At 41.9% G+C, this 18451-nt stretch overlaps 2 protein-coding genes, 1 long non-coding RNA gene and 1 other non-coding gene across 4 annotated transcripts; 1 reads left to right on the top strand and 3 right to left on the bottom strand.

Annotated features, from left to right (window-relative positions):
- The first annotated feature begins 3343 nt into the window (after positions 1 to 3343).
- LOC130208660 (uncharacterized) lies at positions 3344 to 5410 on the top strand. The gene is made up of 2 exons (XR_008834460.1): positions 3344 to 4206; positions 5042 to 5410. It is a non-coding gene; the product is annotated as an uncharacterized LOC130208660 (long non-coding RNA).
- A 1112-nt stretch (positions 5411 to 6522) lies between these two features.
- trnap-ugg (transfer RNA proline (anticodon UGG)) lies at positions 6523 to 6593 on the bottom strand. Its single transcript has one exon. It is a non-coding gene; the product is annotated as a tRNA-Pro (tRNA).
- A 1727-nt stretch (positions 6594 to 8320) lies between these two features.
- On the bottom strand, positions 8321 to 13013 carry LOC130207860 (guanylin-like). Its single transcript, XM_056436587.1, has 3 exons — positions 12975 to 13013; positions 11770 to 11941; positions 8321 to 8391 (listed from the first exon to the last, which is right to left on the bottom strand). The coding sequence occupies exons 1-3, from the start codon at positions 13011 to 13013 to the stop codon at positions 8321 to 8323; spliced, it is 282 nt and encodes a 93-aa protein (XP_056292562.1).
- Positions 13014 to 16904: 3891 nt separating this feature from the next.
- Positions 16905 to 17920, bottom strand: si:ch211-220m17.5 (guanylin family protein). Its single transcript, XM_056438186.1, has 3 exons — positions 17823 to 17920; positions 17379 to 17571; positions 16905 to 17286 (listed from the first exon to the last, which is right to left on the bottom strand). The coding sequence occupies exons 1-3, from the start codon at positions 17895 to 17897 to the stop codon at positions 17228 to 17230; spliced, it is 327 nt and encodes a 108-aa protein (XP_056294161.1). The 5' UTR covers positions 17898 to 17920; the 3' UTR covers positions 16905 to 17227.
- Between the last annotated feature and the right edge of the window lie 531 nt (positions 17921 to 18451).

Genomic DNA, 18451 nt, shown 5'->3' with positions numbered 1-18451 from the left:
AACGGGAGCCGCACCTCTTGGTGTGTTTACATGCAAAAAATTTGGGGGGGGGGGGGGGGTTTTGATATCCATTGTTTCCGACCGTTCATAGATTAGTTGAATCAGACAGTGATTTTTCTCTGTAGTTTTGCTGCGTTCAGTATCTGATAACACAAGAGACAGAACTTCAGGGTCTCTGTGGTTTGTTATGCTCATTTGGACTCCATCACTCAGATAAAGCTGAATTAGCTCAGTGTCAAATATACCATTCAATGGGAAACAAATCTTATAATAATATATATTAATTAGGGCTGTCAATCGATTAAAAAAAAGTAACTAATTAATACGATGGCCTTTGAAATTGGGCGATTAATTGCAATTAAAAGTTAAAAGTTAAAAGTTCATTCTTTTGAAGACCAAACTTCACTGAGCTGTGTTTCAAAGAGGCTCCACTACCTATAAAAGTGCTGAAGCGAGGTATTTAATATTGTGGATGATAAATTGTTTCTTCCAGTGAAACATCAGATTAGTAAAAAAAAAAAGTATATTTGAGACCCCATTGGTCCTGTCATCTTTTAACACTGAACAACAGCAGAACCGAGTGGCGGCGGAACTGACTTCGACATTCACATATGTCACGTTCACCCTCTGGAGGCTGGGAGGCATTTTATACATTTTACAAAACAAAAAAAACTACCTTTTAAAGGCGCTTGCATGTGACACATACCCCGTGTTATACATCAAACATTCCAAGAACAATCTCTAGCTCTATTCAATGAGGCTCATTGTCCTCGCGCCGATGTCCTCTGGTTCTCCTGACTGACAGGCTGCTATAGAGCTCACCACTGTGAGGTGGGGAGGTCCTTTGTGATTTACTGAGTGTTCATTGGTTGTTTTTTTCCCAAAATGTTGACAGACAAAGCGGATTGACAAATCCGCGTTGAAGGTTTGCGTCATGACGGGTTCTTTCGCGCGGGAACACGACACTGTCGCCCCTCCGATTCCTCTGCAATATCAGAGGGACGGGGAGGAAGGAGGAGCAGGAGGAAACCCGACTGATTCATCCACGAGTTAAACTGATTTATGCTTCTTATTTTCGTGGAGAAATAATTGTTTTAAAAACGGAAACAGTGTTAAACCGTACTGCCGCGGTTTGACACTCGGTTTGAGTGTAACAACTTCAACGAACACCGGAAGTAAACAAAGTTGCGTTAATTGAGTTTAAATATTTTAGTGCGTTAACGCGGCCAAATTAATCGCATAGATTAACGCGTTAACGCTGACAGCCCTAATATTAATGGAAAGAATAGAGAGATTTCGATGTTTATTTCTTGCATTTCGAATTTGCTCGTTCACTGGAGACGGTTTCTAACTCTTCCATTTTATTTGCCTCGAGTAAAGCTGAACATGAGCAGGTAACACTCGTTAACTACTGTAGCTGCTCTAAAACAGGCCTGAATCGAGCAACATTCCTTGTTCGTGGGACGATGAGCCGTCAACAACTCACTATTATTCCCCTCTCGTATACATCCGGTAACAGAGATCCTTCATGTCATGCCCAATCATGGCGGCACAATAAGGTATTACACTCGAGTCATCTCTTCAATGAGTTATAAGATGTGTTGAGAACACTTTAGTTTCATTTTTGTTGATGACAATAAAACCTTTTCTTTATTTTTTTTGCTCCATTTTCACACAAAAAAATAACCAGCGTGTCGGCTGTAAAGCAGAAGGTGGCTGCAGCAGTAATTGTTACTCCATCTCAGAAAATGTGGCAAAAAAAGAAAAGAAAGAAACAAAGAGAGAGAGAGAGAGACGGGAAAGACGTATTTGTCTTGCCGGTGGGTTCGACCGAACACAAAACGTCTCTGTGTCTCACGTTGTGTTCTTTTGTCATCTCGGATGTCTTCTGAGCCACATCCTGTTCTGAGAAGCAAATATTGGCTTATTAAGAACTCTGCAGGAGAGCGGTGGGGTTGAGTTTAGGTGGCGTGTCTTCCAGTTCCTTCTCTCGCGGCGAGGCCGTGAAGCGTGGCGGGAGGCCTCAGCCGGCCAAACGCAACAGAGGTCCAAAGGGTCCAAAGGGTCCAAAGGGTCGAGCCGCTCACGTCAATAACTGACGGGGTGTTTGTCTTCCTGCCCGTTGTGTGGATGCACTGGAAAGAAAATGTTCAGTAAGTAAGTCAGTAAAGTTTATTTATATTACAGTTTTTTTCGTTTGCTAAACGACAGCGGGCACAACTGGAGTCACATGTGCAAAACTCTAACTACAGTCTGCACAGCAGCAGTTCATGTGGACCAAACTCTAGTTTGTTTTTCATTGCTTGAACACAGTTTTCAAAACACTTATCCCATGACTTTAACCACAACCTGCACAACACTGTGGATTTACAGCACTTTGTTCAAATGCTAACACACTGCTGTCAAAACTGTGAACCACACATTCAAAACGGAATAGAGTTCAGCCTGGTGCCGCTCAAACACTGCGGATTGCAATTTCAGCTGAAAGGCTAAGCAGGTGTCTTGTTTTAGATTTGTTAGTGAACACACACACACATATATATATATATATATATATATATATTACAGTATATATAGGTAGAGCTCAGAAAGACTCATTTTGGAAATGGAACAAGGAAGATGGGTTCATGGAGGGAGAAGGGGCAGGGAGAAGGATGCGTGGAGGAAGACAAAGAGCTGTTATTCCAGATGAAATAAGGGCTCCACTTAGAGACATGTCCGTGAACCATGGTCTCTCATTGAGAAGGCAGGTTGAGGGCTGCAACAAAGTGTTTGGTCACCACCCACATGACCAAATGTCTCTTTGGAAGCCATGCGTGCCGGATGTGAGGACACGAGTCAGAGGACTGCCAGGGATGGATAAGGCCCTCCAGAAGGTTCTTCCCAGGTGGCAGAGAGAACATTAGATGTGATGTTGATGACAACATGTGGCCTGATGCTAGAGAGAGGCAGGATTAGCCTCAATTATTTGTTGAATTACAGTATGTACTTTTAGTTTCTACCTTTTCTTTCTCATTACTGTAATTCCGTAAATTACTACAGACTATTGAAGCAAACTGCTAATTTTCATTTACCTTAAAGAATTGTTATGTTCTAAAAAATTTCATAAATCATGTGAAAGAATGTCACTCTTTTCTTTGAAGAAAATATTACTTAGTTTGAAGTCACTGAAATTGTTCAAACTGTAAAGATGAAAAGTTAGTATTTTCTGTATTGGTGTTTGATGCTCGTGTTTTACTCTCAGTGTGTTCTGAGTGACAGTGTGTGTTACCTCAGTGTGTGTTACCTCAGTGTGTGTTACCTCAGTGAGGGTTGTGCAGAGTGTTTGGCTGCGCTGAGCGTGTTTTGAGCCATGTGTTAAGAGTTGTGTTGCTTGGAATGAGTTTTGCAGGTGATGTGAACTGTTTAGCTCAGGTGACTGTTGGTAGTGCAGACTGTGGTTAGAGTTTTGCACATGTGACTCCAGTTGTGCCCGCTGTCGTTTAGCAATCGAAAAAAACTGTAATTATCACAGACAAAGTGTCACAAAGTGCAGTGCAGTGGTCAAATAAAAGACATTGGCAATAACAGGGGCCAAAACATTCCAACAGTTAAAAGAGCAAAGTACAAAACACTGTAAAAGATGGTGCAGTAAAAAACTCAATAAAACAAATAAGAAAAATAAACAAAAAAAGATTTTTTTAAAGCAGGCCGTAGAATATGTAATTTAACCGAATGCCAGTGTAAACAGGGATATGTTTACACTGGAGAGGAGGATCTAGTATGTGTATATCTTTTTATTCAAACTGGGAACAAAAATTACAAAGTGCTTCGAGCTGGTTTTGTATAATTCATAAGTATTCATTCACATATACACTCCCCCAAAAGAGTGAAAACGAAGAATTTGGTTAAACATTAAAAGTCTAATTTGTTCTCTTTTTGCTGTAACTGTCACTTCCTTTGCGTTGTGAAGCTTTATTCACAGCATGGCCCAGAACCTCAAGGAGAGACGTCTGCATTGTTCTTTTCTGTTCTCTCTCTCAAATAAACGTAAACAACCTCCACGCCAGTCGGCTTTTCCAACACAGCCAAACGCGTCTTATGGATCTGAATTAGTCCGGCAGCTCTGATTGTTATTCAGGACACAAACGTCCTCCTCCAGGCGGAGTTGGTGCACAACGTTCCTGTGGATGAATCAGGAGGGAGGAACGCCGCCGGAGAACAAAGGTGCTGATTGACTACGGATTTCTGGTTTTGAATTTCAATGTTCGACGTAGATCTGATGAAGTGTAACTGAAACAATAAAGAAACAACAAAGCACGGAGTCTGTCTGTCTGTCTGTCTGCCTGTCTGTCTATTTGTCTGTGTCTGTAGTGTCTGTACTGCCTGTCTGACTGTGTGTGTGTGTATGTGTCTGTCTGTCTGTCTGTGTGTCTCTACCGCCTGTCTGTGTGTGTGTGTATGTGTCTGTCTGCCTGTCTGCCTCTCTATTTGTCTGTGTCTGTACTGTCTGTCTGCCAGTCTGTCTGTCTGTGTGTCTGTACTGCCTGTCTGTGTGTGTGTGTGTGTGTGTATGTGTCTGTCTGCCTATATCTGCCTGTCTGTCTGTATTGTTCCTTTAAAAAAATTATTTTAAAAGTAATTTCCAATTTTTTTTCCTTATTAATTAGTTAAAATGTCAGAAAACGTTTGATTTAAAACTCAGATTACAATGAAATAAATGAGTTTTAACAGAAGATATCGATGCAAGACCTTCGTCTTTGTTCTTCTTCTCTCTATATTTCCTTCATCTCTTTGTTCTTCTTCTCTCTATATTTACTTCATCTCTTTGTTCTTCTTCTCTCTATATTTACTTCATCTCTTCAACAACACAGCCAACATGTATCATCCGATCCCATCAATGAAGTATTGGTTGAGTTCTGTAATAATCCAAAACTCCGTGTCACGCATGTGAAATCTGTTTCCTGAGGACGACCGTAAACTGAAACTGCTGCGTACATCTCAAAGACTTCAAAGTCTCCTCGCAGATGTTTCCACTTGTGTTTTCCCTCGTAACTTCCAGCACAGCGTCTGTGGGTTTGAACCTCTCCGGGCCTCTGGCTGTGTCGACTTCATCCCTCACCGTCAGAGACGTGCACGTGAAGTGGAAAGGGGGAACACCAAATCTCCTTCTTGAATGCGGTTGTCTAAACGCGTGTTGGCCCTCACACGGCCTGTCATCAGCCGGATAACCAAGTGATGGATGCTTGCCCTGAATGTTTAAGACAAGGCGGGAAAATGAAACACTGGCTCCTCCAGGGAGGTAACTTCACTACTTCTCGAGGGCCCTTGGAAAAGGAAGGAGAGCACGTGGGAGTTGTCTTGATCTTTGTAATGCAGTCAAGCTGTAGGCCTGTCAAGCCAAGAAACAAAATAAACACAGATAATTAGAGTATTGTGGAGTTGTAAAATGTGTTGTTGAGGTGACCTCATGTCGGGCTCAAGAGACGTGATTATTCTTACATTGCATGAAGATATTATATGTGTGCAGAGGCTGCATGTGCTGCAGATATGCCATGAAGCGGAAGGTAGAAAAGAAGGTTTAGTGAAGTGCGCCCTCTGGTGGTCATTGAGAGAACAATGTACAGATGCTGGTAAAGGTGACTTATTTTAACTGATTTATATAGTGCTTATATTAATGCAATATATGACAATGCATTATATTTTAAAGGCATTAGATACATGTGATTTTTATTAGAACATTTTAATCAGGAAAAAAATATAGCTGTCAAATAAATGTATAAAAAGTATAGTATTGTAATAGTTCCTCTGAAAGTATGAAAAATATACTGTTTTAGTACTTTACAAATATACTTATTTGTTGTTTAAGTAATTGTAAGTAATTTTAGGGCAGCAACAAATTAATTTCTTTTATTAATAACAGATCTGTTGAGTATTTTTTTATCTACTGTTAATAATCTTTTTTTAATAAAATTTCAGAATTGTGGAAATCTAGTTATTTTTGAGAGGCTGAAAACAGTGGAAGTTTTGCAGTTTAGTTTGATAAAAGACTCAATGAATAATCTAGTAATTTCAGAACCTGTGTCATTTGTTTATTGTTTGTATTTATGTACCTAACATCCTTTTTTAGGTATCTTGTTGTATGCATTTTAAAGTTAACAACTTTTCTTTCATTTACAGTCGTTTTTGTAGCTGCATTTTGTGTATAATAGGTGCATAATATATTGTTTAGAATTGATATTATTTGATGTAAAAGGTAAATCTATGGATCAGTCAGCACAAACCAAACAACCAAACATTGATCCAACCAGCAGAAGTTTATTTTCCACTTTCGTTTAGAAATATCCGTCAGGTTTTTTATGGAATAGATACAAGAATACATAAAGCTCCAATAAAGAACAAACTGTTCTATGTGTGTCTGTGTTTGTACTATCATAAAGCTACTTAATTGAAGTGGAAATCTAGATTTCATTTACACTATTTTCTATTTCTATCTGAATGTTTCGGCATTTTAAAAAACTGTTCAGATTTACAAAAACCAGAGGGCTCGTCCGGGATTTGAACCCGGGACCTCTCGCACCCAAAGCGAGAATCATACCCTAGACCAACGAGCCGTGTACAGTCTGCTCCCTCATGTTGCGTATTTCTCCACATCAACGAAGAAGCCTTAAGGATTATTTTAAATCCAGTTTCAAGTTATTCCAGGAGCCTGAGGTCGGATCACGACCATCCACGAGTCAGAAAAAAGTATCGCGATAGAAAGAAAGGCTCGTGAGTGGATATTCCCCCAACTGAGAAGAGTTGGTAGAGTCCATTCACTTCGTTTAACAACCGCCAGAGGGCGACATGCGCTGCGGAGAAGCGGCCGAGGCAAGAGGGTTCACTCCCACATACTTCCGCCTTCGTTTAAATCCTTTTTGTAAACATAGAATTGTTTCATTATTATACTTTTTAAATGTGCTTATTCTGTTTTTTCTTTTCTTTTTTAATAATTTGTTGTTGTCCAAGGATAATTTAAACGGGGAATATATCTTTTTTGTTTGTTTTTTGCTTATTCTTTTCCACATTTATCAGATTTATTTTCTTCCCATGCGTTTTTTTTAACTTGTCTCCGTTAAACTCTGACTGAACAAAGTTACTTCAGAGAGCGTAACCTTGAGCAACCTTCTGTCAATGTTGATCTTTCCTCAAACCAAAGAACCATGAGAACTAAGTCGAAACGCATTACATCACATTTTTCGGAATTAGTCTCATTTCCTATGTGGATTGTCATTATTAGTTTGTGAGTCACTACGAAAGTAAAAATTAAATAAAATCAGCATTTTTTAAATTATAATTTTTTTGGAGCGGAATCATTTTTTTAGGTCGATCCTTTTAGTTTATTGATTGATCCATTAATCCTCTTCCATTGATCTATTTCCCACGGTGCAAAACAAATGGTATCAATTTAATCAAGATTCAGGTTTTTAATAGAAATGACTTGTAATTATATATTAAATAATTACACTCAAATTCAGTGATTATAGATCAGTGGATGCAGGTCAACAGAGTGCAGGGCAGCTTCACATGGTTGTAAATGGGAGTTCCTGTAATGAGTGACGACCATGTCTGCCACCTGATGGCTGTGAAGCGCATGTTTAGAAACGCAGGTCACTGACGTCATGCACATTGATGTCAGTGGTGCACTTCCCCGATTGCTGTTCCATAAATTAGCTGCTCTAGTTGGCTCTCCTGCTGACTTTCTTTTGGACTTGTAGATGCCTGTCCACAATCCATCGGACATTATCCCAAAAATGTTTTTTTTTGCAATAGTCTTGGGGTTTTTTTGGTAGAAAAAAATGAAGCTTTTCAAATTCAGCTGAATAGACAATCTTTGAATTCAAAAAGTGGAATCATTGAGCTTCCTTTCTCACTCACTTTAGTGTTTACATTTGCTTCCATTCGACTCAATTTAATGTCCTTTATTTCTATTTCTCCATTCAGTTTGAAACCCGTTGTTTGTGTGCGTGTTTGTGTTAAGTTATTGTTGAAACTATGGGGAAAAAAACAGCTTTCAAGGACGCAAGGAATACACATTTTTATAATCAAGAAATAGCATCAGAATCAATACATTAAAAGTTCAGTGTGAAAGCAAGTTGAAGATGACGGAGTAACATCCAAACAATACAGAACTGTTGCTTTGACACTCTGACAAGGTACTTTGTATAACAACATTTAATACAATATATTTAAAGAGAAATGGTGAACAACTGTTTTATGGATCTTTAAGAGAGAACTTTGACCGCTGAGCATTAAGGGCAGGACTTTGGAGGGCGACGACCCCTCGGGCTCTCAGACCGCCTCACTTCAGACACCCAAAGCAGGAGGGGTTGGCACATATTTCACAAGGATCGATAGACTTGATGATCGACACTGGAAAGTGCAAAAAAAAAGAGAATACAAACATAAATATTCATCTGCCAGCTTTCAAAGTTGCCAATACTGATAATGAGATCCGTCTGCATGCAGCAACAAGGGCCCGATGTGTGCGTCTAACGAGCTTTAATGGCCCCCGAAGACTATTTGAACAGCCTATCACGGGCCACTCGACGGGCATCATCATTACAGAGTCACTTTACGCTGCTGCATGTGCACGACACCGTGCGTAAACAAGGACGGCCCGCGGGCTCATGGGAGGCCGGCGCCTGCCGTCAGCGCCTCTGAGTGGGAGGGCGAGCGCGTTTCTGTAATGCGACGGGTTGATTGGCTTTCTGAGAGCAAGTGTGTTTATAAATTGTACTAAATGTAAACCCAGCAGAGACATCGTGAGACGATCAGAAGTCCACACGAGGCCGATGGGGGTGGAGGGAGAGAGAGAGAGAGAGGGAGTGGTTTGCAGTGGCCATTTTGTCATGATCTGGAGTTTGTGTTAGTTTTGTGTCTTGTTTGGAAGTCCTTGTGTCGTCTGTCTCCCTGTGATTGTCTGCCCTGGCCCTGATTGTTTCCTTCTGTGATTGCTGGCCCCGCCCTCATTGTGTCCACCTGTGTCTAGTTCGTTGTCCAATCCTCTCACCTTGCCTGTGTATGTAAACCCTGTTCGTCTCATTCCCAGTGTGGCTTCGTACTGTTTGGTCCGTGTGTTTTGTCGTCCTGTTCTGGTTTCTTGGAGTAAAGATTGTTTGTGCAATAATGTGCATTTGGGTCCTCTCTCGACAACCTGGACTGTGACAGACACCGCGCATGACAGAACGAAGCCACCAAGAATGGACCCAGTTTCCACTGCACGGTTCCTGCCGGCCAACTAAGTTTCAGGTACTTCTGGAGGAGATGTGGGAGTCCTCCGGGCCCGTGGTCCCTATGCGGCTCAGACCCAGTCCACGATCCAGTCGATGTTCGGTGTATTTCGTGGCGCCGGTTCTGGTAGCCAGCCTTCAGTGAGGTGCATCTCCACAACATGGCGGGGTCCTCCGGGCCCTTGGCTGCAGCTCCAGTCCCGATGTTCCGTCAGGCTCCGGACGGTTCTGATCCACGATGTTCTGGTTCAGTCCCGGTGTTCCGTCGCTGGGTCAGTCCAGGGTCGATTTCAGTCCCGGTTCCCCGTCACGGTTCAGTCCGATGTTCTGGATTCCGTCTGGGCTCCAGACCCTGAGTTCCAGTCCACAATGTTCCGGTTCCGTCACAGGCTCAGACCCGAGTTCCAGTCCCGGGTTCGTCACGGTTCAGTCACGATGTTCCGGTTCCGATACGACCAGACCCTGTGTCCACAGTCCCGATGTTCCAGTTCCAGTCTCGCACCCGCTGCCCAGTCCCTGGGTTTCCGTCACGGTTCCAGTCCCTGGTGTTCCGTCGCGGCTCCAGTCCCCGTGTTCCGCCTCCTTCCCACCGGCCCTGGTTCTCCTCATCCGCCTCCGTCCCGGTCAGTCACAGTTCCCGTGTTCCGTCCGTCCATCCCGGTTCCCGTGATCCGTCCGTCCAGCCCTGGTTCCCCATGTCTGATCGCCTGGTCCTGGTCCCACAGAGCCCCATCCCCAGACCCGGTACCCTGGGACTTCCTCTCCTGAGCCCGGTCCCTAGCTCCCTGCTCTTGTCCTCCGGCCCGCCCTCCAGGCGCGCCTCGGCCTGGTTATCGTCCTGCAGCCCGCCCCGGACTGCTTCTGCAGCCTTGGACCCTCCTCGGCTCCCCTCCACCCACCCTTGTGGAACGCTTGGCCGTCTGAATTGAATTCGTCCCTTGAGGGGTACTGTCATGATCTGGGTTTGTGTTAGTTTTGTGTCTTGTTTGGAAGTCCTTGTGTCGTCTGTCTCCCTGTGATTGGCTGCCCTGGCCCTGATTGTTTCCTTCTGTGATTGCTGGCCCCGCCCTCATTGTGTCCACCTGTGTCTCGTTCCCCGTTGTCCAATCCTCTCACCTTGCCTGTGTATGTAAACCCTGTTCGTCTCATTCCCAGTGTGGCTTCGTACTGTTTGGTCCGTGTGTTTTGTCGTCCTGTTCTGGTTTCTTGGAGTAAAGATTGTTTTTGTGCAATAATGTCGGCGTTTGGGTCCTCTCTCGTTGCGACAACCTGGACTGCGCATGACACATTTGTCCAAATAAAACTATAAATCAAATTACCACTGACGCACCGTGTTTAAAAAGAAAGAAAGTAGTGTCCTTTTCCGGATGTCATTTTTCTTATAATTTATTTACTAAACAAACAGAACAAACAACATGTTGACGCTGCCTTCCGTGTGCTGGTAAAAAGCCATCCAGTAAAAGCCACCCTGGTGCATGCTGGTCCTGAAGCTACCCACACCTATAACCACAGGTGCCCAGTGTTAACAGATCCTAAAACTAAATATATTTAAACAACTATCACAATGTATTAAACTAAACTAAAACTATCATACGAAACAACTCTAACATATCAAAATATAACCTAAATAGGCAATGATTATTCAATATTACTTTACAATAAAACTAAATACAAATGTCAAAATAAATAACTCAAAAACTGTTAGTCATGTGACCCGTTATTACATTTACCTGATTCTTTAATCCAAAGCGATTTACAATCATGTAACAATCACGATAGTAGACACAAGGAGCAAGTCAGGGTTAAGTGCCTTGCTCAAAAACCACTGACCCACAGTCGTCTGCAATTACGGTATGGTCAACCACACTCTCACGCTAAAGCTGACTCAGCAGTTTTGCTGCTCAAACCGTACTTCCTGTGAAGCAGGAAGTCTGTGACGCGAGAGGTACGTAGAGCTCAGGGTCACTGAACGTCGTGTTCCTCTCCGCCAGAGAGCTCCAAGCCTTTTATTAACTATTTGAACAACAACGCTGCAATCCAACAGGAGAACGAGTGAACTATAGGAGACCCCCCTCCCTAATTTTTTTATTTTAATTTGTGAAATGTCTTTGTATTTTTTTCCCATATGTAATTATATATGCATGTTTCCACGTCTCAATTCGTACTATATTTAAATGTACCTTAAGTTGAAAAAACAAATAAATAAATACATAAATAAATAAATAAATACATAAATAAATAAATACATAAATATAGAAATAAATAAATAAATACATACATACATAAATAAATTAATACCTAAATACCTAAATAAATAAATAAATCGATGAACTTTGTGATAATAGCCCTCTTAAAGGAAGGGACCCGATGCTGACTGCCCACAGTTGGGAACTCCTGAGGGTTGTTGAAGTAGACGATGAACCACGAGCCCCAACGCGCTGGAGCCGACGTGAATCTGACGTGCAACTATCGTTTCAATGTGTTGCTCGTTGTTTTTTAAAACTTTACTCAGTCTTACCCAGTTTGGAGAAAACGTCGCCGGCTCCTTTGCCTCGACACACCGGGCGAAAGACCTGCGGCAGCACGGGGTCGGTGCAGGCGGCCGCCACGCTCGCCCCGCCGCCGCCGTCTGAATCCATCAGCTCCTTGAGCTGCTTCACGGCCTCCAAGGGGAAGACGCTGTCTCCAACCTGTACGGTGGGGGACAAGGACACTAGTGAGGGATGAGAAGCACCCTGCAGGAAGGCCACCTGCTTTTTGACTTGAGAGAGAGACACATACAGAGACAGAGACAGAGGAGAGAGAGGAGAGAGAGAGAGAGAGAGAAAGGAGAGAGAGAGGATAGAGAGAGACAGACAGGGACAGAGAGAGAGAGGAGAGAGAGAGAGAGAGAAAGGAGAGAGGAGAGAGACAGACAGAGAGAGAGAGACAGGGACAGAGAGAGAGAGACAGACAGAGACAGAGACAGAGGAGAGAGAGACAGACAGGGACAGAGAGAGAGAGGAGAGAGAGAGAAAGGAGAGAGAGAGGATAGAGAGAGACAGAGAGAGAGACAGACAGAGAGAGAGAGAGAGACAGACAGAGAGAGACAGAGACAGACAGGGACAGAGAGAGAGAGACAGACAGAGAGAGACAGAGACAGACAGGGACAGAGAGAGAGAGGAGAGAGAGGAGAGAGACAGGCAGACAGAGAGAGAGACAGAGAGAGAGAGGAGAGAGACAGACAGAGAGACAGAGACAGAGAGTGAGAGAGACATAGAGTGAGAGAGAGAGAGAGACAGAGAGACAGGGAGAGAGAGAGACATAGAGTGAAAGAGAGAGAGAGAGAGGCAGAGACAGGGAGAGAGAGAGAGAGAGAGAGAGAGAGGACTGGATTGTCAGAGAAAACGTGACTGGATGTAATGTTGGTGCTGAAATTCATTTATTTTTAGTTGGAAGGAGGTAAACACCCCCTCCGTCCCCTGGGTGTCAGTTACTACTATTTCTCAAATGCATTTAGAAAATAAAGAAACATAGAAACATGAAAAACAATTCAATTCAATTCAGTTTATTTGTATACCCAAATAACCCTTCAGGGGGAAAAAAAGGGAAGAAACCTTCAGGAGAGCAACAGAGGAGGATCCCTCTCCAGGATGGACAGATGCAATAGATGTCATGTGTACAGAAGGACAGAACAACATTTAAAAAAATCAAAAGTACTTTCCAGGAACAGGTGATACTCACTCTAACCTGCACGCCCAGAGCTCCGCTGCACACACACATTGCTCAGGTGATGTGAGAGAGAGAAGAGAGAGAGGAGAGAGAGAGAGGAGAGAGAGAGGAGAGAGAGAGAGAAGAGAGAGAGGAGAGAGAGAGAGGAGAGAGAGAGAGGAGAGAGAGGAGAGAGAGAGGAGGAGAGAGAGTTTCTTCTGGACCGACGGCTGAGCCTCTTATAAAAGGCGTCTGGACAGATCAGTGAGTGATTTATGAACACTGCCCACTGACAGGGGGAGGAGAGCTCAGGCCCGGGGGTCGGCGGGGTCAAAGATAAACCCAAAAGCTCTGCGCACTGAAACACTTTGGATCCTCTTTTTAAGTTTATAACTCTAAATGTATTTATAGCCTCTATCTAAGGGCCCCATTCGGCTGTTGACTTTGGGTGTCACGCTAATGCGTCTGATGCCGAGCCACCTAATAAATACCCCCCCCCCTCTCCCACAGATATTAGTCACAGAGCTGTCCGATAAGGAAGCGGACGCATACGTATACATAGGGCGCTTGTTTACTCGGCTGTGAGATTTGGACGCTTTCGAGAAACAAAATGTTTTTGGTTACACAGTTTAAGGCAAACATGTCGTACACGCCTCAGACAGACAAAAGATATCACACACATTCCCCTAATTTTTAAAAAAAGTCAAGAAATGAGAGTGAATTTAGGAGTTTCAGGTGGACTTTTGGGGAAAAAGAGTGTCTCTTTACCCAAAGTTGGACGACAGATAAGAGTCGGACACGTGAACTCAGAGACACAGCTTCAGAAGTCACTTCAGGGTCACAACGTTGACGTTTTTTTGGGGGCAGGTTTCACTGCGGAGAAAAGAGAAAGAAAAGAGGAAATCAGAGATACAGGAATTTGCTTGTTTGGATTTTGGGCCAAACTGGATGACATCAAAGAAACAAAGGGACATAAACACAGCTAGATGGACAAAATGGACAAAATATATGTAAAAATAAGGAAGTTGGCAAGTGACTTGAGGCTCAGGATCTCTTAAAAAGAAAAACACTATGTTTCACCAAGATGCAACCCATATATATACGTTTAAAACTAAGTTAAAGATACCCTGTGAATAGAACTCCTTGAATATATTTTGTAATAGAGATCTGAGAAGTGTTGTTTGTTTTGATTTTTTGTTGTTTCCTTATTTATAATTATTTTCCTGCTTTAACATTTTTATTTGTGTGTTTCCTTCCGGCCCTTCCTGGCCAGATGCATGGTTAATTTTTTAATTTATTTCGTATTTATTTTTATGTTTTATTATTATGCATTCTTACTTTTGAAGGTTGTATTTCTGTAAAAATACCTAAATAAAATATCAAGTATTAAAAAAAAGAATTTAAAAAAGCAAACATCCACTCATAGGCAAACAAACATACAAACATACAAACAAGACATCATATCTGACCTTTAATTTCATATATTTGGGGACATTTTGCGTCACAATACTCTGGATATGATAAAGAAATGCCCTTCACTGTCACACACACACACACACACACACACACACAAACACACAGACAATGGCTGTTCATTAAAAAAAAGTAAATCTAAAATATTTCTATTAATTATGCAGTTTATAACTCTTATGAAGGTGCAGGGAGGATATTTAAATACATAATCACAGGAAGCTTTTCGTTTGTATTGATGTGGCTTCTGGGAAAAATCCGGTTTGAAAAGTTCCACGACCAAAAAGATAAGTATGTCCAAGTGTGTGTGATAACACGTGGAATACACAGTGAGCTGGGGAAACACTGGAAAATAAAGTAAGGAATACAAGTCCAGGATGTGCAGCACACACATTACATTCTCCATTGTTAATTATGAAACTAATCAGTGTGGTTTATGAAGTATGAAGTATAATTAATCCCCTTTAAAGTGGTAGAAGAGGTTTGCTCCTGCACAGGATATCTTCATAAAGAATAATAACATGATAACTTTGTTTTAATGGGATATTATTTGATTTCTTTTAGATAAACATTAGTTCTAAGTGTGCAGCAACCAGGGTGAAGGAGGAGTGAGTCTGTTCAATACGAAGTGAAACAAACACCTGAATCAAATGGATTATTTATAAAACAATTCTTAAGGGTTATAAGTGTGATTGAAATGTATTTATATGGAAGATGTATGTGGATATATATATGTCTATATATACATATATATACATATATAATATTTTATTTTCTTTGTTATTTTTCTTTATTTTATATTAATTTAAAGATGTATTTGATAATAATTTAGGATTGGAATATATAAGCATTTCTACCTATACCTTTTCAGTCTTTCTGTTTTGTATATTGTATCGAATAATATTGTATTGTATTGCAATGATTGACTGAATAAAATACACAACTAAAACTACAACAACTCCTCCACTCCACTCCACTCCACTCCACTCCTGAGGCTCCGGCTCGTCACGCCTTCCTCCCTCCCGCTTATATCAGGGCGAGAGGTCCAAACAGTCGCAGCTGAAGCCAATAAAGTCTCTTCCTGGCTCCGTTCCCGAGCCACTTTCCCACTTCCCCACTTCCCTCTGCAGCTGAGCCTAACCTCGCCCTCCACCACCACAGTATTGTTTCCCTCCTTTTGCCTGAAACTAGTCAAATATATGCTCATTGTAAAAAAATAAAATAAAATAAAGGAAAGGTGATATACCAGCCTAATAGCCAAGAAAAAGATTGCTGAAAATCAACTTATTTTGTGGTAGTTGCATGAGGCCAGAGAGGGTGACACATTATAACGAGCTGTACGGCTGTGTGCTCCTGCAGCGCCGAGCCCCCACTGGCTACTGTGAGCCTCAGAGATCAGACAGGCATTGTCAACAAGGGCTTTGTGCTTGAATAGTTCCAGACACGAGAGCTCACACAGCTTCACCAACAGAGTAGTATTATTAGTATTATTAGCACCCGTAATGAGAATAAGTGCAGAGACTCAGAGGCAGCAGCATGTCGATAATATGACATCATCTTCCAGAACTGAGAGAAAAACAATCCAGGGAAAACAACTCAGGGAAGCTGCTTCTATTTTATATAAATATACATAAACAATCTCCATCTCCCCACATGTCAACATGCTATTTTATTTTTACTGCAACGAGGATATAAATATGGAGGAGAGATAGTAACTCCCTTTTTTAAACGCCAATTTAATTTAATGTATTTCTTTCTTCTCCTACCTCAAGATGGTCAAATTTATTCAGATTGTTAACGGTCCAAAAAAATTATATATATATATATTATATTTTATAAAATACATATATAATATATATATATATTTGTTTAATATATATATATATATAATGAGTTTACTTTGACTGAGTCAGATAAGATGTACAGAATACATTATTAATTCAGAACGAGGACACATGGATATGAGCCTGAAGTGAAGGAGAAGACGTCTTGAATGCAAATAAATACGACCCATTTAAATATCTGCCAAACAAACTCCGATGTACCTGAGAAAGTTGAGCATCGAGTTCACGTTTTCCAGGAGGAAACAAAACCTGGGCTAAAAATGTCAGTAAATATTAACGTCATAATTTTAAGGGTTCCCACAAACTCGACTCCAAATGTAAGATAATGTGTTAAAATTAAGATTATACGCTATAAAGTGAGATGGTTGTGACTTTGTGTCTAGCCCCTGATTGCCAAAACAATTAAGGCAGCTTTAAGTAGATTTTCTTTTTAACAAAACATTTGTTTTTTACAAATGGGAATGAAATGCGAATGATAATATTAAAAGTAATAGTGTGTTTGATTATGCAGGAAACAGCACAAACTACAGATTATATATATATCAATGAAAGCTTTTTATTCAAAACAATGTTAATAAAAAAGAAGAAACATAAAGGAAAAAAAGAAACTTCTCTTTTAAATATGTGTACAGTACAAAGCATGGCAAGATAGAAATGTAACAAACAGTCGATTCCAAAAAATAAAATGTATGATGCAGAACGTCGTCATACGGAACAGTAACATTACAAAAAAACATACCTCAGTTTATCCGATTTCTTTTTTCGGGGTAGTTTTATGTCTAACGGCAACTTTAAAAATGCATAAAGTGCCCAATGGGCCAGAGTCAGAGCCTCTTGTTTTCAGGGGACATAAGGTCATCATCTCAACAGCAAACATTGAGGAATTCCCTGATGTCATTTCGAAGGAGGAGGAGAAGAATCACAAGTCTCAAGCTGGGCAAGAGGATTTCTGGCCGGCTGCGTTTTTTGGGTTTAGCAGCCGGTGCAGGCGGCGAAGGCGCAGATCTCACAGACGTCCATGGGAATCGCAGCTGAGATAAAGACACAAGAAAAGAGAAGTTGAATCACCTGAACCCCACATAGCTCTAAAAACCTCCACCGCAGAGACTGATGGTGGACTCACTCAGTCTGCTGAGGGAGGCCGAGGCTCCCCGCTGCCTACAGAGGGGCAGCAGCTCCTGGGGGAGCATGGGGTCGGCACACAGGGACGCAGGGCCCGCCCTGAGGCGGGGGCTCAGTTGTCCCTTCGCTAGGCTGATCTCCGTCAGCTCCTGGAGCCTCTTGACGGCTTCCAGGGAGAAAGTCAATCCGTTCTCCTTGAGAGAAAAAAAATAGAGGCAGATGTTGGATGTTAAAGAGCTGGAATTAACCACCCACCCCCCCCAAAAAAAGGCACTGTTCAGTGTGGCTTGTACTCAGATTGTAGGTATTTTCCCAAAAATAAAATGTGTGATGAAAGTCATCATACAAAATAACATACATCTTTTTTCGGGGTAGTTTAAAAGAAAATGTATAAAGTGCCCAATGGGTCAGAGTCAGAGCCTCTCGGCTTCAGGTCAACACTTACTTCGACCTGCACGGCCTGGGCGGTGCAGCCGAGAGCCAGGACGAGGAGGGCGATGGTGGCGAGAGAGGCCTTCATGGTGGCAGGTGCACAGGTGGTGGTCTTCGTCGGTCTGGTGGTGTCGCTCGGCAGGTGCTCGGATCCGGTGTGCTTTCTCTCCGTCCGCTCGCTCCCTTTTAAAGTGTTCTGGCCCCGGCGGTCATGTGACCAAATGGGAGCAAAGTTTTTTCTCACGGGTTAATGAGTGGTGAGGGGCTGTAAAGGGAGATTCATAAATCCGTCTTTGGGCCTCATGGGATTATATTTTATGGACCTCTTGGCTAAGCGGCGTTGATCTCAGCTCTGGTTGGTTAAACAGTCGCCATTTGCTCCATTGATGACGAAGCCACACCCACCCATTGTTAGAAAGTCTTTGTTTTATGTGGATGCATGTCTGACACACCTGGGGAACATTTTTTTATTTTGAATACTTCCACAATTATACACATAGTAGTAGTGAAACCCAAATACATTTACATTACATTTATCTATATTTTTAACTACTTTTTAAACATTTTCAAACTACTTTTAAAACATTTTTAAACTACTTTTTAAACATTTAAAACTATTTTAAAAACATTTTAAAACTACTT

This window comes from Pseudoliparis swirei, chromosome 18, assembly GCF_029220125.1.
Source record: "Pseudoliparis swirei isolate HS2019 ecotype Mariana Trench chromosome 18, NWPU_hadal_v1, whole genome shotgun sequence".
NCBI lineage: Eukaryota > Metazoa > Chordata > Actinopteri > Perciformes > Liparidae > Pseudoliparis > Pseudoliparis swirei.
This window is presented reverse-complemented; position numbering and strand designations above follow the sequence as displayed.

Coding starts and splice junctions, on each gene's coding strand:
- si:ch211-220m17.5 (XM_056438186.1), bottom strand. CDS start 17,897: ATGAAGGCCTCTCTCGCCACCATCGCCCTCCTCGTCCTGGCTCTCGGC. Junction 17,572..17,822: donor CCCAGGCCGTGCAGGTCGAA/GTAAGTGTTGAC, acceptor TTTTCTCTCAAG/GAGAACGGATTGACTTTCTC. Junction 17,287..17,378: donor GGCCTCCCTCAGCAGACTGA/GTGAGTCCACCA, acceptor TCTTTATCTCAG/CTGCGATTCCCATGGACGTC.
- LOC130207860 (XM_056436587.1), bottom strand. CDS start 13,013: ATGTGTGTGTGCAGCGGAGCTCTGGGCGTGCAGGTTAGA. Junction 11,942..12,974: donor CTCTGGGCGTGCAGGTTAGA/GTGAGTATCACC, acceptor CCCACCGTACAG/GTTGGAGACAGCGTCTTCCC. Junction 8,392..11,769: donor CGACGTTTTCTCCAAACTGG/GTAAGACTGAGT, acceptor TGCACTTTCCAG/TGTCGATCATCAAGTCTATC.